Source organism: Osmerus eperlanus, chromosome 20 (assembly GCF_963692335.1).
Source record: "Osmerus eperlanus chromosome 20, fOsmEpe2.1, whole genome shotgun sequence".
NCBI classification, from domain to species: Eukaryota; Metazoa; Chordata; class Actinopteri; order Osmeriformes; family Osmeridae; genus Osmerus; species Osmerus eperlanus.
Genome location: NC_085037.1, coordinates 6,207,952 through 6,235,394, shown reverse-complemented (window position 1 = coordinate 6,235,394; position 27,443 = coordinate 6,207,952). Strand labels below are relative to the sequence as shown.

Sequence of the window (27,443 nt, the reverse complement as noted above, 5' to 3'; positions counted from 1 at the left end):
GTGGGAATGGTTAAAAAAAACTCAAGTATTTCCCCCGCCAAATAAATATAATTTATATGGGCTTATTTTGGGGGGGTAAAGAGGGCAACATTTGTACAGACAAGAAGCTTCATTTTGAGCCAAATCCACTGTCTGTATTATTTGTATTTTCTGTCATTTTCAAATATGACAAACAGAGTACTCATAAATGTTTTGACCTACAACTTGTTAGTAGTACTATTATATAACAGTGGTCTTGTGTTGTAAACATCAATGACTACTCTGTTAGTCAAAAGAAATGTGTAATGGAGATGACTCCAGTTAGATCACTGCAATGGTGTCTTGTAAACCCCTGAGGGTTGGGCACCTTAGGATGACGCGAAATAAAAGAATCAATCAATATTCATCAGAATCAAGAACACCAGGATTGATGAGTTTAGCCATGCGTGAGTATTATCCATAGGGGGTTGACTCAAAAATAGGTTTTGGCGTTACGTTACACTTTGAAATACCACATCTTTAGCATATTTGTCCCAAGTGGTTAAGTGATCATGTCCACCGATAGATGGCACAATTGTCTATATTATTGCTCACAAATGTGCGCGTTATCGTATGTTAATGTTTTTTAACCACACATTTCGCTTTGTTTTTCATGAATCCCAAACCATATGTAAATGTTTTCCTAAAGTGAGATTCAGTTTGTTTTGCATTGTTTAATATGTTTTTACCTAGGACAAAACGTTATTAATCTATATGCTATACATATGTTCGATTGCTGCATTGCTGTTTGCAATTTGAAATAAATAAACTAGTTTGCACTTAACGATGGCTAAACTCCCTGTCTGGTCTGTAGAGGTAGTTTGGTTAGTACCTCTTGACCATCGACTGTATGCTCTTTACTCATCCCACTTCTTCCACGCCATGACGCCAGAGAATCTCGCGATGAATTACTGATTCGTTCCATGGTTATTCACCAAGGGGACCATACGCATTTTTCTCTGACCTACTTGCATTAGCTAGACCGTAAACATTTCTGCCATTACGCGAAATAAGTTGCGTAGCTACATTATTGAGTTTAATTGACTTCTGTGAGTTTGTGAGGGAATGTCGAACGGGGAAAGATCGGTTGAGGTGGCTGGGAACGGCAACATAATGGGTGAGTCTAGCTTTTTGTCTTAACGCATCAACTACAGTACTAGTTACACTACAGTAGTGGAAGTTTTGTTTTGTGTCCTATCTGGAGAGTTAACTAGCTATCATGTTTCTTGTTATGTTTTTATATTTGATCCGAAGCAAAACATTTTTGGTGATCATTTGAAAATTAACGAGCAGAAATCCTCCCGAATGAGGTCCAGAAGTTGGCTAGTTAACTACTGCCAGCAACCTACGCTAGGCTAGCTTGCTATCCAGCGTCGAGCTGATGCATTTCCTGTGTTTAAATTTCTTTCTTTTTTATCGCAGTTAAGACTGCTCAATAAATATTAGCTAATGAATGTTGCATGTGTGCTCAGTCACCGAGCTAACAGTCCAACGATGTTGCTGTCATTTCTAATTATTATTAATTGGTAGATTATACTACCTAAGTAAGCCAGCTTGCGTAAATACTACAGACTGTCTCAACTTGATTCAAGCCTCACACGAAAGTAACCCCCCACATTCGATACGTTTTTCTTTGTTGCAGACATTCTAAACATCCATTCAATTCTGCTTACTTTGATCTGATTGTCATCACTAACAATAACAGCAAACTTTGGCTAGATAATGTAAGCTAGTCTTCGGTACAAAAACATTGTCAATCAGCCTATGTAATGAATCTCAAAATCTCTATGCTAGCTAGGTGGGGTTCTATGACATTGCTTTTGATCAAATATTACCAAGTTAAACCACTTGAAATGTATTCCAATAGACGAAATCGTCATAAATAACGTTATCAATAATTAATAAGATGATCTATGTTTAATTGGGGCCGAATGACGTTAATGCTCCATGCTTAATTAATTATTACTCATTAATTGATCACATGGATGTTCTGAATTAACATTAGAGACTGTAGATCAAACTCTCATCCTCATGGAAGAGTATACTGCTAACCAGATAGGTCGCTACATGAAATTCACAAAAGCTTCAGACACAACTACACACAGCCATTATGAGAACCCTTTTATAGGGCCTAATTTAAACCAATTTCCATCTAAATGGAATCCATGAAATGTGTTTCACAGTGTACTTACATGTCACCTACAGCTACACAGCAGAGACTTACAGAAGGCATGTCTTTCCACGCTCGGATGATGTCAGTGATGACACAGACGAGTCCTTGGCTGGGCCAGGCAGTTAGTCTAGTTCAGGTGCCAGCTTCTTTCAAGGTCTGAGCAGAGAGGGAGGGGGTTGCGCCATTACCATTATTGGTGACACGAGAAAGATGGAGGGAGAGAGCGCACTGTGAATTGTGTACTTAAGAGGAAAGCCTGTTGAACTAGCAGCATAGCTGGACACCATGGGGGTCGTGGGATGGGTCAGTCTTTCCTCTGAGTTGAAAGCATGGTGAGGTCTGGAGCTTCTGGTGTATTCCAGCTCGTCACTCTGCTCCTGGTGTTCTACCCTGGGCTTAGTTTGACACACCTCCTTCTAACCTCAGGCCCTCCAAAGCAGACAAGCGTCTAACCACATCTCTTCCTGCAGTTTACCCACAGCTGAATAACAACCTAAAATAAAAGGCTGGACGTGTTTTAGCCAACACCGTGACGGTGCTGAGGTAGTCGAAACATGGATGCCTATCATGGTGTCTGTTGAATTGAATTGCCTGTCTGGAAGCTCATTCTGGCCCTGACAATGGTATTTCAAATATTTCAAGGGTGTTGCCTGCAATATGGCCTGACTTCCTTTCGTCGTTTAATGCTATGCTTCAGTGTGCGTAAGGAAGCAGAGGGTTTGGACATTGTTTTTGGCTCTTGGAGTGAATATCAAACCATTTACCTCAGTAAGCATATAGAGAATGGCCTACATTAGAGACATAATCAGTGTAGAATAGAGTGTCAAGAGTGTGGTTAGGACATTATATGGGACAAATGACTGTGTACGTGACGGGTCAATCCTCCAAAAGATCAGCACTCCCAGAAACAGCCACAGTAGGAACGAGGAAGAACTGTAAAGGCAAGTGTATGCAAATGCTTGGTAGACTTGTCTCTCACCCAGTCTACCCATGGGCTAATATACTTAGCTGCCACTTGATCTGAGAATGTGGCAACAGTAGTGATGAACAATCATGCTGTCATGATGACATTGTCGAGTAGCTTTCTTCCTGTCTCGGTGTAAACTGTGTCCGTGGCCCTAGCTACAGTAGGCTTCAGATGGCAAGCAGATGATTTTTTCCCTCTGTGAACTAAATGCATTGTTTGGCTGACTCTACACTTCTTTGATGACTGCTATCCTATTCAGGGGAAGCCCCATTCTCTGGGATCTTTTCATGTCAGTTTACTGGCGGCTAAAGAGCAGTTAAAGAGACGGAGGGTTCCAACTGGATTTCCAGACTCGGGATCCATCTCATAGTTTATCGTCTTCTCTTATTTAGAACCAACAAATTACTCAATAAATCATAGTCTCGCTTCTCTTCAAATAGAATCGAACAGACTTAAAAAGAATGGAGCGTTTTAGTGATCCTATGGTTGTGAATTGAAATGATGAGTGGATTGTGCGTTGTTTGTTGCGACTAATGTAAGCCTAATCTCTGTCTGTCTTTCTCTCTCATGTACGCTTGCCTTCTGGGGACTGTCATTCTCCCCATCAACCTACGTGACCTGCACTGCCAACAATACAGCTGTAAGTAATATCCTTGACTGCATCACTGCCCTGAACCTCTGGGCTATGGGTTTGTTGAGACTCACTGGGACAGAAATGATGCAGGATACATTTTGCCCACTTTAGCCCTAGTTTGTTGGGGACTTGACCCACCTGTCAGTTTTGAATGTTTTGACAGGCCAATAATATTACAGCTGCTGCAACACTACCTGTCCCTCAAGGGTCTGCCTATTAGTGGCCAGTTCCTTTTGTTTTGTCTCGTTACCGGTCTGCCATTTGTGAAAAGCATTAACTGTGTTTGGTTTCGGTCTACAGCAACAGAAGAACCTGGAGGGTTATGTTGGCTTTGCAAATCTTCCCAACCAAGTTTACAGAAAGTCGGTGAAAAGAGGCTTTGAGTTCACTCTCATGGTCGTGGGTGAGTCGTTTTTTGTGGCCCGTTTTTTATGTTATGTCCCCCTGAGACAAAAAGTATATATTCATTTTTGAAAAAGAAAGTAGACATTTTTACTGCTCTGTAGAAGCAGTTTTAATGTTATTGTATGAATCCTTGAAATCTGTGTAAAAATGTGCGATTGTCAGTCAGAAAAGAGTTGGAAAGATGTTGTGAACACATCTGCACCAATATGTGGATACGTATCAGTCTGCCCCCACTATTCACTGTCATGTGTCCAGCTATATTACATTTCATAGGGCCGTCATGGTGGACCAATGGCAGCTGGCTGCCTAAATGCATTAGCCATGGGTTTTAGTAGGAGGACAACTTCCACGTAAAGTGAGAGTCTGGGAAACGAATGTTTGCCTTTATGCAACTGCCTGCCACAATCTGTACCATGGAATGCGTTCAGATGTGTCAGCATGTTCTTTGTGTGCGTCATGTCAAACTAAAGTGTGTGTTTTAGACTGCGAGTGTGTATGTCTGCAGCATTTAGATTGTTAGGAGTTTCCTGCAATTCCGTCCCCGAGGCGAGTGCCGAGACGCAAAGACCTGGCGGTTAGACCCCGCCATTTTCTTCCCTGAAAGCTCTGCACAGACACCTGGGCAGGAAGTGGCTGGTCTACAAATGTCCCTGCCCTGTGATGTCATTTTCCTGTCCCCTTTGCCAGTGGTCAGCCGGCCCGTGCCCACCTGCCTCGGGGGAGGGGGGAGGGGGGAGGGGGGAGGACTGGCATTCCAGCCCAGTCTGTCTGATCTCAGCACACTGATGTGGTCCCACCCTGGAGTTTCCCCCACTCTCTCTCCCTCTCTCTTTGTCTCTTGCTTTCTCTCTCGCACTCTGTCTTTCTCTTTTGCTCCCTCTCTCTTTTACGCTCTCTCTGTCTTGTCTCTTTCTCTGTGCTTTCTCAGGAAATAGGCTGTTAGAGCTGTTAGATGGCAATTTTGTCTGTAGCATGTCATTAGAATTGCAGGGTAATTGGTAAAGTTGATCTCATGTCATGCCGAGAGAGATGCAGCTTCAGATCGTTTGCTGTCGGCGCTGTGGTGTGCACTCACGTCCTGTGTGTGTGTGTGTGTGTTAAAGGTGGGGGTAGTGTGTATTTTTGCGAGGTTTTATGCAGTGTTCCTGTTTGCGATTGGGAAGTGTGCACAGAGATCCCAGAGGTCTGATGCTTGGCAAACGAGGGAAATGAAGCCAAACACTGGCTAGTAAAGGTCAGTGCTTGGCAATGATTTACACATCTACAAGAACTGATCTTGATGCTGGATGGAGGAAGCTCATTGTGTTTGGCCTCTGTTTTATCCAAACAGTTATAAATACAGTGCTTTGCCTCTGGCCCCCCTTGCCCAAAAATGCACCCCCATATAAAGAATATGGCTGCTAAAATTCCAGGGATTTGACTCTCCCCATCTTTAAAATAAATGGATTTGCCAGATATGTACAGACACCTTTGTCATGTGTTAGACTTGTTTTATTGCTTTTAACCCCTTTTGGAGGGAAAGTCCCCACAAAGTGAAGGCTCCTTCAAGGCATACCCAGAAGGTTAAAAACCAGAGAAAGCTGAATGATTGCCTAGCCTCTTGCTATGCAGAATTCCCCCTTTCTCAGAACAGAACGAGACGCTTTTCATTTCAGCCGTGTGTTTTATTTTTTGTGTGTATGTCGCTGTGCTAGCACAGTCAAATGAATTAACATGGAGCTATCTCTCTCCCCCTGTAAGCTAAACTTTCCTTGCTTCCCCCCTCCACTAGCCCCTCACATGCAGTGGGAAGTTGCTTTGAAAAAGCCCCCATGGTTTACACAGCTGCTGGATATTTCCTTTAAAGGAAGTGTGCTGGCCGCTGAGCGGGCCAAGGCAGAGGGCCCTGGTGAGTTCCTCACAGCCCAGAGAACTGCCCCTCATAGCCCAGAGAACTGCCCCTCACAGCCCAGAGAACTGCCCCTAACAGCCCAGAGAACTGCCCCTCACAGCCCAGAGAACTGCCCCTCACAGCCCAGAGAACTGCCCCTCACAGCCCAGAGAACTGCCCCTCACAGCCCAGAGAACTGCCCCTCACAGCCCAGAGAACTGCCCCTAACAGCCCAGAGAACTGCCCCTCACAGCCCAGAGAACTGCCCCTCACAGCTCAGAGAAGTGCCCCTCACAGCCCAGAGAAGTGCCCCTCACAGCCCAGAGAACTGCCCCTCACAGCCCAGAGAAGTGCCCCTCACAGCCCAGAGAACTGCCCCTCACAGCCCAGAGAACTGCCCCTCACAGCCCAGAGAACTGCCCCCCACAGCCCAGAGAACTGCCCCTTACAGCACTGTTCTCAACCATATGGAAGCATAATGTACTGCCGTCAAATGCTCCTCATTAAGTCACTGCATTGATTGCATCATTTAACACTGAATGCAAGAAATAGGTGAAATCTGTGTGTTGATTCAATTCATCGAGGTCTCAGATGTGCATCGGTGCTGGCTCATGCAGCTTTTCGAAACCCCGATTCAACTTGCTTTTAAAAACCAGTCGATTAGTCGCATGCACCAAAGAGCACTGGAATAGATTTCATCCTCAGGCAGTCCACAGAGTGTGAATCCGTCAAACGGGATTGGACAATGCCCATACATTTGTTCTAGGTAAAGGGTCATTCTCGTGGGTGTGGAGCTGTAGTCAGAAATCAGAGCTCTCCCCTCTGGGCCGCACGCTGTCTGCGTCTCTCTGTTGGCTTCCATTACATTTGGGAATGCCGAGATGCTTCCTGTTTTGCATGCAAGTGATCCCAGACCTGAATGGAGTGCGCGTGTATCTGGTGTGGTGTTCTTCTGGCCTCCCAGCAGGAGGGAGGTTGTTGTGGCTCTTCTCTCCTGAGGACGGAGCCTGTTCTCCTCCCCATGGTTCTCCAGGTTGCTGGTCTGCTTCACTGACACCCAACCCTGAGCAGAGCATCCCCCCTCGTATCCGCTTGGCCCTGTCATTCTGTCAGCTTTTATAGTTTTCCTAATTCAAGCTGACATGTTTAAGGCGAGAGTATTTCTCCCGCTGTTTTCACAAGACCACCACCCTCTCGTTCCACGGCAGAATTCAACGGGAGAACCAGCCCGAATCCTGATTCCCTCAGGCGAAAAGGAAAGAAGTGAAATATCCAGACAAAAATGGGCCTCGGATTTCTCGCGCAGACCAGCTAAGACAGCTCAAACGTTTCCGTTTTGATTGTGAGGTCAGTGTGGCTCTCGCCCCGTGGAAAATATTTACGATTTTGAAAGGGCGTGTTGAGCGAAGCTCTTTTTCAGTAGTAGAGGGAGAGCCAGAGAGAGGGAGAGAGGGAGAGAGGGAGAGAGAGAGAGAGAGAGGGAGAGAGGGAGAGGGAGAGAGGGAGAAAGCCTCTTTTGTGTGGCTGTGTTTTTTTCCCCTTTTCGTCGTCTCCCCCAGTGGCTCTCTTAATTGGCAGTGGTGGCGGAGTCAGGGCAAGGCTGCTCTCTCTCAAAGGTCAGGATCTACCCAGCGCAGCGTTGGGGCGCGCTCAGTGCCAGGCCCAGCGCAGGCCCGCCTCTCCCCTCCACACTGCTGCCTTTGTTCAGGCGCCTCATTGCCCCCCCACTCCCCGCCGTTGCCATGCACACTGCCGGTGGTGTTGGGTTACCACGGCTGCACACAAGGAGCCACCTGGGATTGTTCTCTCCGGGGCTGCCCTGACAATGCTGCTCTGGCACGCGGTGGAAATGGAGCCTATGGTGGATGGAATGCCCTCAGCTGAAGTCACATGCGCATTCTCAAGTAAATCGAAGCAAACGCCTGGATGGAAACCCTCTGATTACAGTCCCAGTCGTGTTCCTGGCCCTCACACAAGGTTTTTTTACGCCTACTGTTTTAGCACGCCCTAGGCTATTCTGAATGTCCTCTGCCCTGGCCTTCTGAAAAAGGATGTCAATTTCCATTCATGTTGGCTAGCTGTGACGGCAGACTGCTCCACTGACAGTGAGATCATTGGCTTGTCTGTGTAGTACAGGAGCTCTCTGGATGGAACAGACAGCCATTTTTGTGCCCGGGAGAGGGAAGTCACTGACGTTGCGGGTGAGACGGGGGATGGTGAGACGGGGGGGATGGTGAGACGGGGGGGATGGTGAGACGGAGGGATGGTGAGACGGGAGGGATGGTGAGACGGGAGGGATGGTGAGACAGGAGGGATGGTGAGACGGGGGGATGGTGAGACGGGGGGGATGGTGAGACGGGAGGGATGGTGAGACGGGAGAGATGGTGAGACGGGAGAGATGGTGAGACGGGAGAGATGGTGAGACGGGGGGGATGGTGAGACGGGAGGGATGGTGAGACGGGAGGGATGGTGACTCGTGTTCTTTAGGCTTCCTTCCCCATCACAACAATCCATGATTAGATTCCTGAAACGCAGACAGGAAAGAGATTCCATTCCTCCCCGTCTCTTCCTACGTCTCATGTTTAAGCTTGTCTCTTTTAAGAAAGTCCGATGGGCTGATTTCCTGTTTTGAATGTAAACAAAGTAATGAATTTGAAGCATTCCAAGAATTCTAAACAGCAGAATGGCTTCAGAGTTTGGACACATTGACATCTGGAGAGATTGTGCCATGTCGCGCATGTTGGCATGAAAACAAAGGATTAGAAGTCAAGCTTAGCGTGAAATACACATTTCAAAGAATCTCTGAACCTCTCTCCCTTTTTTCTTTATCTCTCTCTGTCTCTCTCCCTCTCTCAGGGGAATCTGGGCTCGGAAAGTCAACGTTGATCAACTCCCTCTTCCTGACAGACTTGTACTCTCCTGAATATCCCGGCCCTTCAAACAGAATCAAGAAGACTGTACAGGTAAGCAATGTCATCTGTTCCTCGATGGTTTGAGCTGTCTGTCCACTGAGCACACCCCTGTCTCTGCGGACTGGCAAACAGATGAAACATCTTCCCTTCTCATGACAGGAAATCTCTTCTTTTTTTCTTCTTTTTTTCCGGAGGAAAAATATTTGAACTCACTATCCTTTGAAAAAAAAAATACATATATATATATAAGTATGAAGACAGTTTTTCTGTTAGTGTGTGTTGTGTGCTATGGCCAGTTTGTTGTTCCTTTAAGGCCAATGTTCCTCTCTATGGCATATTTGATGGTGAATCAGCCTACCAGATTAGTGTTAATACTACAGAATCTGAACAGCTTGTACCGTACGTAGGTGGGCTACTGGGGTTTAGGCTTGGGGTGTGTGTGGGTGTCTGTTACGGTCAGGTTTGACCCAGCTCAGAAATACCTTCGCCGTGACATTGGCCAGATTAACTGTCAGGGCCCGAGGCTATGGTAGCACAGGTGTGCCCAGACTCTCGTTTTCAGATTTCCACGTCACGCCAGCTCCATTAACTGCTAGCTTGTTGACGTGCTCCTTTGTCTCCTGTTACCATCCCTGTGGAAGACAAAACAACCTGTTCATCTGCCTCAACCATCATTGACTCGAAACCAAAAGGACACACAATACTGTAGTTATATTAGTGTCACAGCAGTATTGCATTCCTGATTGGCTTCTTTCGTTTTTTGGGGTTGCTTGGTCAATGACCGTGTTTTAGAGCGTCAATTGAATGTTCTGAGAAGGACTCATCCTCGATTCTTGAGTATATACAAGTCGAGTAGATCCTCGAGGTCCCAACCACAGACATTCCTCCGTGTGCATGAAATGGCACGCATGTATCTGGGAAGTGTAAACCAGCCAGTCCAGTCCAGTCCAGTAAACAGCCGTCCCAGAGAGGCTGAGCCTCCTAGCCTGGCTAGCGGCGCTGCCAAGCCCCTGTCAGGCGGCAGTATGTGTACCTTCGTCACTCCCGTGGACCAGTTAACTAATCACACCTGACCACAGTGTGACCCTCTGCTCGCCTCAGCCAGGCAGAAGAGCATGACTCCGTTTAGGAAATGGATACCCCCTTCCAGAAAGAACTCCCTGTTCAATCTGTTTGGACCCGGGTCTCTCAGACGATCATTGAATATGCTGCCAGATGGCTTTTCAGTTTTGTTTTTGTATCTGTGGAGTTGTGGGATTCTGTTGGGCTTTGGTGGTGAGGTTATTATTAATATGAATAATTGTTCAGATTTTCTACAATTTGTTGATCTGCTCCTCTCTGGGTGACCCGGTTATTGCGTTTTGAAGGATTAACTCAATATCAGTCGGATTAAGTCAGACCACGGCTGATCTGGCCGCATGGCACCGGTTCAAATTCCAACCATCACGCCACGCCTGGCTGGCTGGGTGTGATGAGCCTGGGCCCTCTGTCCACCTGAACCCAGTCAGCCTTTCCCCCCACCATCTCATGCTCCTTAACTCCTCTCTGACTCCACTCTCCCCGCGCCGAGTTCTCTCCCCTGCCTGTCGGTCTCCACAGCCTCCCAAGAGGAGGCTCTCCTCTGCTCTCCCGCCTCCTCGGCTCTGCTGGGGCCTGCTCACTGAAGCTGCACTGAGTGTCGGGGGAGAGCGCACCGAGGGAGAGAGCGCACCGAGGGAGAGAGCGCACCGAGGGAGAGAGCGCACCGAGGGAGAGAGCGCACCGAGGGAGAGAGCGCACCCAGGGAGAGAGCGCACCGAGGGAGAGAGCGCACCGAGGGAGGGCGGGAGGGGCATCTTGTGAAGCGAAGCAACACGAACGGATTAGGTCTAGGGACGGACTTGGGAGTGAGTTGGCGGCCCACACGTGTGTGTGTGTGTGTGTGTGTGAGAGAGAGCGTGAACGTGTGGGCTTCCCACTGAACGAGTCAGTATCTGGAGGTGGCTGGAATGTGAAACTAGCCAATGACTGCAGAGGAAAAGCAGGTCCACACTCACGTCCAGTCGTTGCAGTGCACAGGGCGTTTCTCTAATGCTACGGTCGGTGGAATCACAGAGGAGTGAACAGCATGACACGTCTGTTTCACAGGGCTTGGATCCCGATGAATGTGCTGAATGAATGCATGCTAGTGAGGGAGACTGAAAGGTGTGTGTGTGTGTGGCATGCATGTGAGCATGCTGACAGCAGCAGTGGTGAACATCCTGGCCGGAGCCAGCCCAGAGCTTGCCAAGACTGCATGCCGACCATCTCCCCTCCACCACAATATTTATACCTCTGTGCTGTACAGGACGGCTACTGTAAGCGCTGGACGTGAGACTGTGTTGCTGGTCCCACTCCTCGGTCCTGGAAGATGTCTCCTCCTCATTCACTTCGGAAGGTGTTGAGAGAGCCTTCTAGCGTTCATCCTTCAAATATGGAACTAATCGTCAACACTGTAATGTTCAACTGGTTTACAAGATGTGCCAGTTTACAATATGTGCAGTCTCAGCTAAGTGGAGGATTTCCCAGAGACAGACAGGGAGACAGGCAGGCAGGGAGACAGGCAGACGGAGGGTTCGACATGGAGAGACTGCTGTTGGATACAGCCACATCTCGATGACAGTTGTTCTCAATCACTCTATTTAATGTGTCAAGTATGGCAGGCGGGCCAGTGCCCGGTGTTGAAAGCCATAGACAGCCTGTGAGTTGTTTGCGTGTGTGTGAGTGAGCGCCTTTGGGACGGGCCGCGCTGGGGCTCTCCTTGCGCCTCCCGCGCGCCAAACAGACCGTTTCCTGTGGTGATTGAGCAGGGGATAAAAACGTGGCTGTCTTTTATCACTGTCCCAGTGGCCTGCTTCTGCTCTTCTCCCATCAGGCCGCCTCCCTCCCTCCCTCCCTCCCTCCACCCACCCACCACACACCCGAAAGAAGAGAGAGAAACTTCTGCTGCTAACACTAGAACACCAGCGCCCACTCAATGGGGGATTTTTCCCCAAATCTCATTCAATTCCTGGTTTTATCGCCTACCTGTATCTAGCTAAAATATCTACCGAGTTAATATCTATCCGGCTGTTGTCTTTTTCTGTCTGTTAAAAGATCTTTAGTGTCCTCTTGGAGGGAGCTGGGTATCGCTGTGCACTAGCACCGCGCTGGGATGGCTGTGGCATGTGTCATAGCGACGCTCGGCTGACATGTCTATCCAGGGCGTCAGTCAGGTGTCGAGCCCAGCCCAGCCGCAGACAGGTTTTGGGGCGGGGCGTGGCTAGGACACACAACCCCCCCCCCGCTGAGCTGTCACGGCTGTGGAATCCAAAGTGTGGGAAGTGCTTGTTTTTTGTGTGCTGTTGGTGTAGTGGTGCAAGTTTGAGCAATCGTCTGAGCTTTGTGTGTGTGTGTGTGGCGGGTGGGGGAAGAGAAGCGTCTAGCCTGGAGGAAGACCAAAGGTCAGGCTGCACCATGCAGGCTGATGCGGTTTTATTAATCAGCCCCGTGTGCACCCAGCCCCAACCCGTGTTTACCACAGGCTCGAGGTGCCAGGCAACCATGCAGAAGTAGGAACAGGAAGTAGCGCCGCTCGAGCGGTTAGGCGTCCGTGTGTTGGCCGTGACGGGGCGCTGAGCTCCCAGTGTCGCCGTGTCGAGGGCCCAGGGGCTTCACCTCACGTCTGCCTTCTGATCGGCCGCTTCCCTCTGCCCCCTCCTGGGTAAATCTCCTGTAATCTGCAGGGAGCACTGCGACCGCCAGCCGTCTGCTCCGTTTTCACCCTCAACCTGGGCCGGGTTACCTTCCCACTACCCGGCTTAAACCGCTATTAAAAGTTTAAATTAGATTTGTGTGCGCCGGGTGCGTTAGTTTGATTTCTCTTGCTTGTTTTGGCTGCTGGAGGGAGTGTTATTGCAAAGTCGTTCTCCAGACTGCTGATAACGTTGGCCTGGGAGTGCTCCCCAAAGGCAGGCTGGGAACTGGATGTTTCGTGTTTATCCTTGGGAAGAGCCAGAGGAGGAATATCAAGAATGAATAGTCTAGCTTCGTTTTTTTGGGTGGTGGGGTGGGGTATCCTTTTTTTACCCCCACCTCTCTCCCTTCCCCCTCCCCATTTCTCCAGGAACCACAAACTAATTACATTTCAAATAATTGTGGCCGCTTTTGTTTCCAAGTCGTGGCAGAGGGATGGGATGAAACCCAGAGGAATGCATTGTGTAATGAAAAACAGTCCCATAATCCATTTGGAGGTCTGAGGAGGAGGAGGAGGAGGGGGGGAGGGGGGGGGGAGGGGCTGATAGGGGTTGAATATGTTCTTGAATGGATGAGCCATGGCTGGAAAGTCGTCTGTGTGTGTGTCTGTGTGTGTTCTAAATTCACTAGAGCAGTGTCTGAGGCTTAGGTAAGGGTCGAGAGGCGCTGGACAGGACAGAGTGAATGACTGACCAGGCCGGAACAATCTTGGCACAGCACCCTGTCCCCCTGTGACTGAGCCGGCCACAGCAGGGCGGCCACAGGTCACTTCCTCCTCTCTGTGAGCTCATCGCGGTCGCTCACTTTACCAGCATGTCTGAGGTCTGTCTTATTCGGCAGAGAGGCAGATGGTAGAGAGGCAGAGAGGCAGAAGGTAGAGAGGGAGGGCTGGAGAAAGGAAGGGCGGGAGAGGGAGGGAGGGAGAGTACAGTGTACAGAAGGCTTCTTTTACAGGCGTATAGTCACCCTGGTCTCCTCCAGCTCTGCTCCTCCCACGACCCCACCATCTGTACATGTCTAACTCATACCAGACTGGGAGGGGCTCACAAGTTTGACAAGCAGTCCCACGGTAGGTTTTTTTTGCCAATTCAGCAAGCCGAGCTTCATGTCAGTTCATCATTCGTTGCTCCCATTCATGCCATTGTAAAAGTGCACCCCTGCCTTTAGCTTTGAATGAAAAAGAAGGGAGTGTGTCATAGTACACAGACCCTGCTCTGAGAAGCGGCGTTCTCCGGTCCCATGTGACCTCTTCTGGGAGGCTCCGCCCACCCGTAGCCTGGTGTGGGGGTCAAGAGGTCGCGAGGAGGATCACGCCGCTCTGCCTGATGCATTCCTGTAAAACTTTCAGGAGGTCAGGGGCTTCTACGGTACTGGAACATCCTGACTGGCATTCCTACCTTCAGAAACGTTCTAGAATATGATGGATGTCTGGGGGGGGGGGTCGTACAGTTTCATACCTACAGGAAAACAGCACCCAGGAGGAATCCGCCGGCCCGCCGACGCCAGGTGTCGGTCGGTAGGGACGTGTGTCGTCACGCTCGCCAATAAAAGGCCTGGGTGCATTCCAGACGGCTGATGGATATGAGTGACTCCGGCAGATTTACTGCCTGACATTTTATTTTGTCAACTGTGCTATTTTCTTCCACTCGACCCGCAGTTTTTGCCTACAGTTGGCACTTTTTAAAAGTACAGAGTTGAGCGTGCTACGGGACACACTGAAACTCTCAACTGCCTGGTCCTGTTTGTAGCCTGGTCCTGTTTGTAGCCTGGTCCTGTGTGTAGCCTGGTCCTGTGTGTGGCCTGGTCCTGTGTGTGGCCTGGTCCTGTGTGTGGCCTGGTCCTGTGTGTAGCCTGGTCCTGTGTGTGGCCTGGTCCTGTGTGTAGCCTGGTCCTGTGTGTGGCCTGGTCCTGTGTGTGGCCTGGTCCTGTGTGTAGCCTGGTCCTGTGTGTAGCCTGGTCCTGTGTGTGGCCTGGTCCTGTGTGTGGCCTGGTCCTGTGTGTGGCCTGGTCCTGTGTGTGGCCTGGTCCTGTGTGTGGCCTGGTCCTGTGTGTGGCCTGGTCCTGTGTGTAGCCTGGTCCTGTGTGTGGCCTGGTCCTGTGTGTAGCAGGGCTGTGCTGGGGGGACGCATGCACAGAGCAAGGCTTTAGCCCTGCAGGCAATGTACCAGAGAACCATCCCGCTGCTGGCCTCAAGCCCAGACTCGCTATCAGCCCTGCCCCAGTATCCAGGCTCATAATGGCCTCAGCCTCGATCCTGACCACGGGCATTCTGTGGCGCAGGCTCAGTTTAGCTGAGGTTACGCTCAAGCGTGGCCTGTCTTTGTCTCTTGGCATCGAGGCACTTTCTCCAAATGGTATACAACACCACTCTGTCCCAGTCCTCTTTAGCTCACGTCAGGAGAAAAATAACACAAGTGTTCACCAACAGCAGCAGACGGTTCCCTGGTGTTTTGGGAGCATATTTGAGGTCTCTTTTCTAGAAGGGCGTCTCAAACGAGAGGAACTGGAAGGTTCCCTCCCAACAGATCCGCTTGTTTATCTGGCACACGTGCTGGTCCTGGGTCGAGGCTGAGCGTGCGAGAGGCTCCTGTGGGCCGGCTGATTGAATCAGAGGTGCCGCATCATCTGCTGATCACGAGTGCTGGACCCCCCCCCCCATGCTGATTAACGCTCCGCTCCTCCTGGGCCCCTGATCAGTGTAGAGGCTGGAGGCAGGAGGCAGCCTCAGGGCGGGAGGCAGGAGGCTGGAGGCCGCCTCAGGGTCCAGCGCCTGGCGCTCCCAGACTCGTGGGCATATCCCAGCAGAGCTGCAGTGGGATCCTGGGCTTTGTGTACCAAGCTGAAGGATTGTGGGCCTCCTGTGTACGATGGCATCTGTACTAAGAAAGTCTGTATTGATACTCAGAGTAGTGGACTGTACTGGGGGGGGGGGGTGCAAAAAAAAAAAAAAAAAAAACATGTGTGTGTATATATATACAGCTCTTTAAAATAGCTGAATCATTTTGCGTGAAAATTCTCTGAAATAATGTGATATTAGGGCCTTTCAAGATCAATATTTCAGCAAAGCAGATTTTTTTTCTTAAATCAAGTAGCGTGAGTCGGTTTCTTGAAACAAGATGGTCCGTTTTTAACAAGAACTCGAAATAAGATATTGATGATGCATCGTCCAAAAACAAGTCCCTGTCCCCTAACGAGCCTCTCACAAAAATGTTGGTAGGTTATTTTGCCTTATAAGTGTAATGAGATGTTTTTTTACTCGAAGTGAGACAAATATATCTGCTAAGATTGAGAGTTGTTGTAGTGTGTGGTCTGCCAAGTGTGCAGGCTGTCCATCTGTTACACTGCATCTGGGTAATACCATTCCTTGGCACTAACTAGCAACCACTCAGAACAGCACTGCCACAAACTCCAAATCGTGCACTACTTTTCTTTCCCGCTGTGCTTCCTGTATGTTGCTTTGCATAAAAGCGTCTGCTACACGAATCGAACGCAAATGGCCCTTTTCCCCTTGTGTGCTGTCCCAGGTGGAGCAGTCCAAGGTGCTGGTCAAGGAGGGAGGAGTCCAGCTCCTGCTCACCATCGTGGACACGCCAGGGTTCGGCGACGCCGTGGACAACAGCAACTGGTGAGCTGAGATGACCAGGCTTGTAGTCTTAGCCCGTATTGTCTCCCTGAAATCCTTGAGCCGTAGCTGACGTCTGAACCCAGTCGTGAGCTCCCGTCTCTCCCCCTTCAGCTGGCAGCCGGTCATCGACCACATCGACAGCAAGTTCGAGGATTACCTCAACGCCGAGTCCAGGGTGAACCGACGCCAGATGCCCGACAACCGAGTTCACTGCTGCCTGTACTTCATCGCCCCCTCTGGACACGGGTAGGTACTGCGGGGACAGACCACGGGAGCGCCTTGTGGTTCTCGGCGGTAGTAGAGCAGGAGTCGGGCCCTGTCACCCCTGGCCGTGTTCTGCGCTATGCGGAGCGAGGGCCTGGGCAGAGGGTCACCTGAGGGCCTTATGAAACGGGTCCCCTGCAGGCCCGACACCATCAGTCACGAGAGGGAAAGGGAGAGTAATGTCAGTCACTCGGCATGTGTTTTGCTGTTGTTCCTCCATCATCCCCCTCAGGCCATGAGGCAAGTCAGTCAGTCTCCCCCCCCCCCCATCCCCCCCGCTGGGGCTGCTAAGTTGGAGGCAGAGGAAACATTAGTATAATCTGCTTCAGCTCACCAGGCTAGCCCTCTTTGTGTCTTGGCTCCTCTCTGCTCTGTTAACACAGCTGTCCTTGTGGCTCGTCCCCACACCGGACAGCTCTGTGCTCTCCACAACAAAAGCTGCTGTGTGTGTGTGCGTGTGCGCGTGTGCGCGTGTGACTGACTGCTGTCTGTGCTCACTCTTGAGGACACAGGCACCGTATGCCTCCATTCACTGCAGCGTCTGTATGTGACCAGAAGACCGGACTCTATGTGTTTGTGTGTGTGTGTGTATATGATGCTCGGGAATGTTGTTTCACAAACTCAAGTGGAGCAATAACAGACTGAGAACATTTTCAAGGATACAGAATCCTTGCTACCCCCCCCCCCCCCCTCTTCTCTTCTCAGAGATTTACAGTGTTTGCTGTTTGGTCCAGATGTGCCGTTTGCACTCCTGCCTGCCACTGAAACATGTCTTCCTCTCCAGAAGCCCCTCCAGCCAGGGGGGCCATGCACAGTTATAACCCTGCCCCATGCAGCTTCGCTCCAGAGCCAGCAAGCTTAACCTGCTCCCTCAAGCTCCCACTTAACTCAAGTCCCCCGCTGAAACCTTAAACCGCCTCTCTTTCTTTCTTTTCTCGGTCTCTCTCTCTCTCCCTCTTTCTGTCTCTCTCTCTTTCTCTCTCTGTCTCTCTCTTCCTCTCTCTATCTCTCTCTGTCTCTCTCTGTCTCTCTGTCTCTCTGTCTCTCTCTTCCTCTCTCTATCTCTCTCTGTCTCTCTCTGTCTCTCTCTGTCTCTCTCTTCCTCTCTCTATCTCTCTCTGTCTCTCTCTGTCTCTCTCTTTCTCCCCAGACTGAAGCCTCTTGATATAGAGTTCATGAAGCGGTTACATGAAAAAGTGAACATCATCCCGCTCATCGCAAAAGCCGACACAATGACTCCAGAGGAGTGCCAGCAGTTCAAGAAGCAGGTGTGTGTGTGTGTGTGTGGGGGGGGGACGACTCCGTCTGTCTGGTGTGAAGATGTGACTAATAGTCTGTAGGTGCCTATTTCACACCCCATGCATGCAGTAATAATGATTGTGTGTGCGTGATGAATAAGCACTCTGTTTCCTCTGAATATTGACTGACCTCCAGTGTAAGAATTGATGTTTCTGATGCGCTCTGGCCTACATCAGAGACAACCCCAGAGAGAGCAGTATGTTTGTTAACTCTGTCTCTCTCTTTCCTGTGTCCCTGTGTGTCTCTCTCTGTTTCTCCTGTCTCTCCTGTGTTTCTCTCTCTCCTGTGTGTCTCTCTCTCCTGTGTCTCTCTCTCCTGTGTTTCTCTCTCTGTTTCTCCTGTCTCTCTCTCTCTCCTGTGTGTCTCTCCTGTGTGTCTCTCTCTCCTGTGTGTCTCTCTCTCCTGTGTTTCTCTCTCTCCTGTGTCTCTCTCTCCTGTGTCTCTCTCTCCTGTGTGTCTCTCTCTCTGTTTCTCCTGTCTCTCTCTCTCCTGTGTTTCTCCCTCTCCTGTGTGTCTCTCTCTCTGTTTCTCCTGTCTCTCCTGTGTGTCTCTCTCTCTCTCTCTCTCTCTCTCTCTCTCTCTCTCGTGTGTGTGTGTGTCTCTCTCTCCTGTGTGTGTCTGTCTCTCTCTCTCTCCTGTGTGTGTCTATCTCTCTCTCTCCTGTGTGTCTCTGCCTCTCTCTCTCTGTGTGTCTCTCTGTGTAGATTATGAAAGAAATCCAAGAGCACAAAATTAAGATCTACGAGTTCCCGGAGACTGACGATGAGGAGGAGAACAAGTTGGTGAAGAAGATCAAGGTTTGGATCTGACAGCTCTGACATGTCAACATCTGTTCCAAAAAAAGATATCTATCTATGGCTGACATCTGTCAGCCCCCAGTTCAGGCTAGACTGGAGCAACCGGACCCAGACACAGTGTTTTCCCAGGAGGTAGAACTCGTTCCCATTAGCACGTGACCTGTGCTGTCCCAGCATGCTTTGCAGTGACATTACCTTGCCTCACTTTCTAGCGTGCACATACACGTCATGTGCAACATTAGCCAACGGTTTTCATCCTATGGAAGAAAAGAGACCCAGTCTAAAGAGACTTAACTCATGTTCGGTCCCCACGCCCGTGTGTTCAACACGACAGCATTTCATCAATGTCTGGGTGTATGTCTAGCTGTGGGACTATATGAATGTGTAGCCTTGTGTAACGGTGTATTTATATCCTGTGTGTGTGTGTGTGTGTGAGTCAGCTGTTCCAACACTTGTGTTCGTGTATCTCCCACTTTGCAGGATCGTTTACCACTGGCCGTCGTCGGTAGCAACACCATCATCGAGGTCAACGGAAAGCGTGTGCGGGGGAGGCAGTACCCCTGGGGCGTGGCGGAAGGTGAGAGGGCAGAGGTCACGGGCTCTGGCTTGTCCTGACTATTGATGGACGCACACACACACACACACACACACAGCACCCTCAGGGTGTTGCTCAATAGAGGCTTAGCCTCATCCACATCTGAGGGTTTCAGTTTGGAGGTCACGTCTTGCTGTGGAGAGAAGCAGTAACTCAAACAGCTGTAGTCCAGCAGTAACATGACCCACTATGGGGGTCGTAGTACACTACACAAGATGAGTACATTGCACGCGGTTGTGTGTGGGCACGCACGCTCATATCGCTCTGTGTGTGTGTGTGTGTGTGTCTTGACTGCATTAGCCTAGCCTTTGTGCTCTTCTCTGAGGTCACAGAGGTAAGATCCGTTTGAACTGCAGCTCTCCCCTTGTACCTGAAGTGAAGCTGACTTGTGACTGATGGAGTCACCTCTGAAGCATGCTGTGTTATCTGGCTGCCCCAACGCTATCTCTCCCTCCCTCGTTTTCTCTCCCTCCCTCTCTCCCTCCCCCTCTCTCTCCCTCTGTCTGTCTGTCTCTCTCTCTCTCTCTCTCTCTCTCTCTCTCTCTCTCTCTCTCTCTCTCTCTCTCTCTCTCTCTCTCTCTCTCTCTCTCTCTCTCTCTCTCTGTGTCTCTCTCTCAGGGGGATGTCTGTTTGTGTGTGTCTGACCATTACCACCAACCACAGAGCTTATCTCCTGGCACAACGACCAAGGAATGCAGGGTTGCAAATGTACAGCCACACTAGTTCATCTCGTATACAGCGTCAGTAATTAGCTAACCATGAAGCAATTTCTAATCAGGAAAAGCGGGACATCAAGTAAATACTCAATTGAAACTCAGTTCCGAGTATCCAGTTCGATTACGTTTACTCTCTTCGAGTTTTGAATGTGTAGTTCTGCACGGTTTCGAGTTTAGAATGCGCCGTTTTAATCGGCCCTCGTTGAACCAGACAGAAGGTTTCTGGAACACAGGATGTGAGCGTGCTCTTTGATCGTCAGACAGGAAGCTGCTGTAGCGCCTCTGCGAGATGACGTCGTCATCAAACGCTTCCACTCCTCTCCGTACCAAATGAAGGCATCCTGTGTGAGGTAGTCGCACGCTCGCAGACATGGGGCTGATGGCGAGTTCAAATCCTCGAAGGGCGTTGAGCTACGCAGTCGAGCATCTGAGGGCGTCTTCTCGCCCCTGTGAATGGCGCGGCGCTCTTCCTGGACGTCCTAGTCTGATGTGGACGTGCAAGGTTTCACTCTGACACGAGCCCAGGTTTCTGTCCACATCCCGTGACGAGCTGCACGCGAACCCTGAGGGGACCGCAACGATAAGAGTCGACATGTTCATAAAGTGTTGGACCCCTTACCCTAGCGGTCCGTCTCCTCGGAGGTCCGGGGTCAGCGTGTGTTCTCGGGAGCGGGCGGTCCCTGCTCAGGGCTGCTGAAGCACCGCGGCGTCCTTGACTGGATAAGAAGCTGCTGACTTAGGCCTCTGCTGCTTTATTTCAAATCCTTTATCAGGCCCAGGGACTGTGGCTGTGCTAGAACTCTGTGTGTGTGTGTGTGTGTGTGCGCGCCACCCTGTACTATGATGAATATGGCATGTCTGCCGCCCATGGGAGTGAGTTTCGGAATACCTCAAATGTTTGTGGGAGCGCGTCAGGCTGAAGGAGAAAGGGCGGGAGAGCGAGGGCAAGGCCACTCAGCTGCTAAGCTATCCACTCCAGAAACACCTCAGGGAAGTGTGTCAGTCAGTCAGTATGGGTGTCTGAATGTGAGTAATCAAGGAAGCTGAGAAGCAGGCCGGCGTGTAAGTGCCACCTGCAGGCAGTTCCCAGTATTACATGCCGCCCATGCACCCCTGCTGTACTCTGGACCTGTGCCCAGTCCTCTCTCTAGTTCCAGGGGCCATGCTAGGCCAGCTCTCCCTCTCTCTCCCCCTCTTTCGCTCCTCTGCCGACAGCTCCAGCACAGGAAGCTGCTCCTGGCTCAGCCCAGGGTGTGGACCTGCCACAATTCCTCACTAGTACAACCACAGTCAACTTTTAACCCGTCCCCCTCTCTCTCTCTCTCTCTCTCTCTCTCTCCATCTCTCTCCATCTTTGATCGCGTTCCCAACCTCACTCTCTGTGTTTCTTGCTCTCTGTCTTGCAGTGGAGAACGGCGAACACTGTGACTTCACAATCCTGCGGAACATGCTCATCAGGTACACGCACAAACGCACCCAAGCGAGCGTTTGAATCCACCCACTTGTTCAGTCGTTCCTTATTCCCACCATTCGATTGATTTCACACATTTATATGAGTTACTACTCAGTCATTATGTTGCGACTGATAAGACGTGTAAACAAGTCACGTTTCAGCATCCACACAAGATTTGCATAAACACAAATTAAGTTAACAGATGTTTTCACTTATTTTTATAGTTCAGGCCATGCTTTTGCAAAGGGGAAATGTGGTTGCTAGCTACACTAGTTAGTTTTTTGACAGTTATAGAAGTGACAGTTGAAACTCCAGCCCTCAAAATCAACATTGGGCTTATTAGCTAGCTAAACCAAACAACTCGCTACACCCAAGACACCCACATCCCCCGCATCACAACCGTGCCAAGCGCCGGCCTGATAAAGGCGGTGTGGGCACCAGATGGCGCAGAGAGGCGCCGCGGTGCCGAGGCCTCAGCGCCGGCCCCGCTCTCACCTCGCCTGTGTGACGTTCCAGAACCCACATGCAGGACCTGAAAGACGTGACCAACAACGTCCACTACGAGAACTACCGCAGCAGGAAGCTGGCGGCCGTCACCTACAACGGAGGCGTGGACAACAACAAGAGCAAAGGCCAGCTCACCAAGTAAGCAGCCAGGCAGCCTGAAGGCTCAGCCGTTTGGGCCTGTTCCTGTGGTCTGTTTTTATAACATGATGTTAACAGAGGGTGTGAACGAATCGTACTCGTACCGCATGGAGACAGGTTTCCCCCCAGATTTCCCCCCAGATTGTGCTGTACCGTGACTGAGTGGCAGCACCTACTGTCACAGAGGTCTGCCTCGGAGACAGAGGAGGGGGTCAAAGGTCATGCTAGACTAATTGGTTAATGCTGAGACTAAAGCCCAGAGCCGAGCCTGTCGTCTAACCGCCCAGGACACTGCAGAGAGCAGCCTTCTGACACTCACTGATCCTCACCTAGCACGGTCAAGCAGACTGACACACTGACAGACCAGAACACTGCAGAGAGCGGACTGACACACTGACAGACCAGAACACTGCAGAGAGCGGACTGACACACTGACAGACCAGAACACTGCAGAGAGCGGACTGACACACTGACAGACCAGAACCATAGGCTTGACGGAGCACAGGCACCCCACACATCACTTTTACCCACTCACTCAGCCAATCACGTATCAGTAGCGCTTATAGCTCACTAACGCATGATAGTCATTGCAGCATGCTAAGTTGTATATATGTGTTTTTATTTTTTAGATCTGACTCAGTTGACGGCATGTAAGTGTCATTTCAGTTCCTCATGAACTCTGTTAAGTTAGCTCATTTCCATCTCTCCTCTCTTTCTCACTGCCTTGTGTAGCTATCTGTCTCTGGAACCCCCCCCCCCCCCTCATGCTGAAAATTGACTGTACCAAATATTTTTGGCAAAAATGGCAACCTTGCGCAACGTTGGGTAAAATAGAGTACGAATAGTTTCCCCACTAAGTTCTAGATCCTCTGCCCGCCGCCCAATGTGCTTTGCTCCCTGTTTCTGCTGATTCAGTCGATGCCGCGTGTTGCGGGTCACTAACTCTGCCAAGGCTTAGCTCACTAACCCAGGCGCTTGCCGCCTCACATGGGCCTTCCGAGTCCTTCCTCTCTCCTCCTCTCCCTCACACACAGCCAGGCCTGGTGCCTGTGTGTGAGGGAAAGACGGGTTCCTCTGTAAGAACAGATGTCAGAGAGAGACTCTGTCGGGACTCCAGACTAATGTGCGTGTGTTGCGTGTGTGTGTGGATGTTGGCTCCGTGTGTGTGTGTGTGCGCATTGTGTGTGTGTGTGTGTGTGCATTGTGTGTGTGTGTGTGTGTGTCTGTGCAGGAGCCCCCTGGCGCAGATGGAGGAGGAGCGGAGGGAGCACGTGGCCAAGATGAAGAAGATGGAGATGGAGATGGAGCAGGTGTTTGAGATGAAGGTCAAGGAGAAGATCCAGAAGCTCAAAGACTCCGAGGCTGAGGTAAGACCCCCGGAGGCCTCTCTGGGTGTCCGTCTCCATTTTACGGTGCCTTGGTGCGGAGCGTGTTGACCTGACCCCCCCCTGGCCGTGTCCTGTGGGCCTGCAGCTGCAGCGGCGTCACGAGCAGATGAAGAAGAACCTGGAGGCCCAGCACAAGGAGCTGGAGGAGAAGAAGCGTCAGCACGACGAGGAGAAGGCCAACTGGGAGGCTCAGCAGAGGCTGCTGGAGCAACAGAAACTCGACGCCTCCAGGTAAAGCGACAGCAAGAGCCGCCGTCGACGATGACGACACTCGCATGACACTGCACCTCAGCCTGGCGGTCAGATGATGTATAGAATAAAAGTTTGTTGTTCGTAGACACGCACTCAGAGAGACTAGGGGGGGGGGGGGGGGGGGGGCGGGCAGTGCTGTGTGGCTGCTTGGACAACGCAGCAAGCAACACAATTGGCTCTTTTATTGAGTTTCACCTTCTGTGAGAAATGACTGATGTAACAGATTCCTTTCTCTCTATCTCTCTCTCTCTCTCTCTCTCCCTGTTGTGTCGCAGGACCTTGGAAAAAAACAAGAAGAAGAAGATCTTTTAAAAGACTGTTGGAGGAGCACCGTAACAATGTACTAGTTGCCAATTTGCCAGCCTGGACAGTAGGTCTGTGTCGACCAACGATGTCATCTGTGTGACCTGATACTGTGTGTGCGTGTGTGTGTGTGAAGGCCTGAGGGACAGCGTGGTCTGTGGACTATGGGTTTATTTGGGGGGTGGGGGGGCTGTCCTCTGGTACGCCCACTGTGCACCTGGACAGCCCTCCACTCTGTCTCTCTCTCTTTCTGTGCTCTCTGTTTTTTTGCGTTCTCTTCATCCCTCTCCCTGTCTTTCTTTTTATCTGTCTACACCCAAAGATCTATGTTCTGTTGTCTTCTAAGATGGACAGGAAGACGGTTGCACAATCCTGTTTTAGGACCGATTAGAGGTCACAAGCACAAGAATTTACTGAAAAACATGAAAACAAGAGGTAGTTATTCCGAACAGGGTTTTTTTTTTTTTACAGTGTCGTAAAGGTAAACAGGATCTATTGGATTTGAACCCAGAATGCCAGAAAGTCCTTTTTCTTCTCTCTCCTCCGGTAGATTGCTAGGTAACCGTGGAGACTGCACTACTAGTTCTACTACTAGTGTTCTTTTTAACGCCAAATGACCAAACTAAGGAGTAGGCCTCTCACTTAAGGCACGTTGACAGAGCGCATAGGGCTGAAGCTCACCTCAGGCGTCGTTTTATAACTTGTTTTAGTTGAGTTAAGGCTTCCTGTTTTTCTCCCAAGCTGTTATTTTCTTCCATCTCTTGTAATTTAAATTATATATCCATGGACCCCAGTGTATAACATCAGTCATGTAACATTTTCATAATTGTTGTGTTTTTTTTTAAATATATATATATTGGCCCTACTTCAGTAATCATTCGTTTGTTTCATGTATTTTAGCCATCGTTTCCCAATTCTGTCCCACGGGGGTTTTTGTGCATGCTGGACATAACTCACCTAGGGATCAACAACAAGGAAATGCCCATACAGTGTTCATTGTATGTGGGTTTACACGGCTTGTAGATCTCTGCTGCATTGGGCCTTGACCATGGCTCACCCACAGCCTGAACTGTTGAGGTGCACCGTTGAACCCCCTTGACTAGGGTTGGGAAACCACCTGTTAGATGAGGCGGGGGGTGGGGGGGGGGGGGTGCTGTTGACCAGACTGTTGCAGTACGGCCCCGTCAGCCAATCAGTCGACTCCCCTGAGGGAATCCTAGACATGCTGGGTCACCTGACTGCATCAGCTGACCTGCCACCTCAGCCAGCCTCCTTCACATTTAGCTCTGTTCATGTACTGCATCCCTGTATTTTTTATGTCTTTTATTTGATTTTTACTGTACAAAGTCACATAATAAACTTGTGATGATAAAATTAAGTGTTGGTATTTGTTCTGTTGTCAGTGAAATGAAGGGACCAGAAAATGTGAGGAAGAGGTCTTTGACCAGTAGGGGGAGCCAGATGACTGTTAACTAAGACACACCTCTTCCAGGAAAGAATGGATTACCCAGATCTGGGTAAACTCTGTTTTTTTCTATGGCTCTGGGATTACCAACGTTATCAAGGCCTGCCTGTCTTGTCTGGGAGCCCTGACCTTCTGGACTTGATTAAAAAGTGTTTTGTCATTATGTACTCAGACCTCTATCTTAGAGGGAACCATGGACTGTGCATGAGTTTATCGGAGTGCACGTTATCTACACATACCTTTTGTCATGCAGTTCACCTACCGAGCCTGTCCTCCAGACTTGTACACTATTTTTCCTTTGTAGACAGGCTTCAGATAGCAGGACAATCAAGGAATTAAACCATAAGTGGCCCATTAAGCACAAATCACAAACTTTGATATGATGTTTCATTCAGATTTGATTCTTGATTTTATCTTTGACTTTTTTTACAGTTCTCAATACTCCAAATCCCTAGAATAAGTTTTCCTTGTATGCCTGGATCCTTACCCCCACCATCTTCTCTCATTCAAACAAACATGGTCCTTTGGACTTCCCTCCCAGCTTAGTGGGACACTCTGCCCCGGTCACTCTGGCATCACGCCACAGATCCCCTGTCAGAAGACCACGTTCGCCCACCTCTGCCCCCCCACCTATTGGTTGAGAGTTTTGCCTGGACATCCAGGTAAACCAATCAGAAGGGGGCTCTAAATCTTCAGAGGTTTAGGCCACATAGCGAGGTCCTGACAGAACATTTCAAACAGGAAAGCATTCTCTAATATTGTATTCCCTTTGATAGTCCTTGTCAGTGTATTTATGATTGAAATGCCTTTGAATAGAGACTGACTGTGACTGTGAAAAGAGTGTATGTGGCCCCACGATAGTGTTGAAGTCTAACTTGCAATTTAACTATTAGAAACCGTGACGAGAGATGGTATTAGTACTCGTCTGCCAAAGTGAAGATTTGTCCCCCTTGGACGCAGACAACCAGCCTTGGGCCTTTTGCTCAGCCAAGTCAAACTGGCCAAAGGGCAATGAGGCCCAACACGTCGCCCTGCTGGACAGTGTAGATAGTGTGGCCCAGGCGTCCCTGCCTCAGCACTGCTACAGAAGGCAGTGTGCAGACGTTCAGACAAATACACTGGAGTTTGGTCTTGGTAATCTTGATTTGATAAAACCCTGGATCTAATCCAGTTTCATGGTTATCAGTAAGATATCGCCTCTCTACTATCCCCTAGACACCCCCCTCCCAACACCCCCTTGCTGTGGTGGAGTGCCAGTGAGAGGCTCCACGTTCTGCTCTGTGTGGATTGTTAGACTGATTAGCCATCCTGTCAGAGGCCCCAGACCGGCAGCTACTTTCTCCAACACTCTGATCTCTTCCGGCTGACGCCTTCCCAGCACTCCGGGCTTCCCAGCCAAACTCCTAGCCCCATAGCTGTGTGTTTCACGGCGACCTCTCGCTGAACGTGGCCCCCTTGGCTAGCACAGTCTGTTCTGGCTGCTTGATTAGTCATTTAACAATGACCTCCTTGGGTCGGCGGTCCAATGAAGCTGGACTCGGCCCAAGCAGACAGACAAAAGGTGGGAAGATTTAACATTGGGGCTGTCAACATACTTGAGCTCCCTTCTGGTTGAACTCTTGGTTTCACAGCACTGACGAGGAAACAGATTCCAGAACATTCATGCGCTCGCACGCAAACATGATTCAAACCTGCACATGCACACACTCTCCCACACCCACTGAGCAACACAACAGGGATGTGCAGCACATCAGTCAGACAGTGTGGCCAGAGGCACTGGACCCACAGAGGGATCAGGGGCAAAGTTCTATGCTGTCTGAAGCATTTCTCCCCCTGTGGTCTGTGCCATGGAGACTAGTGTATTGTAAGCCAGAAATCCCATTACACCACTAGCCCTGCTGGCAGTTAC

The 27,443-nt window shown here is 50.0% G+C and overlaps 1 protein-coding gene across 2 annotated transcripts; it reads left to right on the top strand.

Moving 5' to 3' along the window:
* The first annotated feature begins 887 nt into the window (after window positions 1–887).
* LOC134040537 (septin-7) lies at window positions 888–25,452 on the top strand. 2 transcript variants are annotated; one of them, XM_062486470.1, is made up of 14 exons: window positions 888–1,141; window positions 4,097–4,195; window positions 8,924–9,030; window positions 16,257–16,357; window positions 16,469–16,603; window positions 17,772–17,889; window positions 18,625–18,717; window positions 19,198–19,294; window positions 21,435–21,486; window positions 21,998–22,126; window positions 22,756–22,776; window positions 23,358–23,493; window positions 23,600–23,745; window positions 24,042–25,452. In XM_062486470.1, the coding sequence occupies exons 2-14, from the start codon at window positions 4,186–4,188 to the stop codon at window positions 24,076–24,078; spliced, it is 1,182 nt and encodes a 393-aa protein (XP_062342454.1). In that variant the 5' UTR covers window positions 888–1,141; window positions 4,097–4,185; the 3' UTR covers window positions 24,079–25,452. The 2 variants fall into 2 exon arrangements, with proteins under 2 accessions (XP_062342454.1, XP_062342455.1); XM_062486471.1 differs by lacking the exon at window positions 22,756–22,776 and having other exon boundaries at window positions 895–1,141.
* Window positions 25,453–27,443: the final 1,991 nt, after the last annotated feature.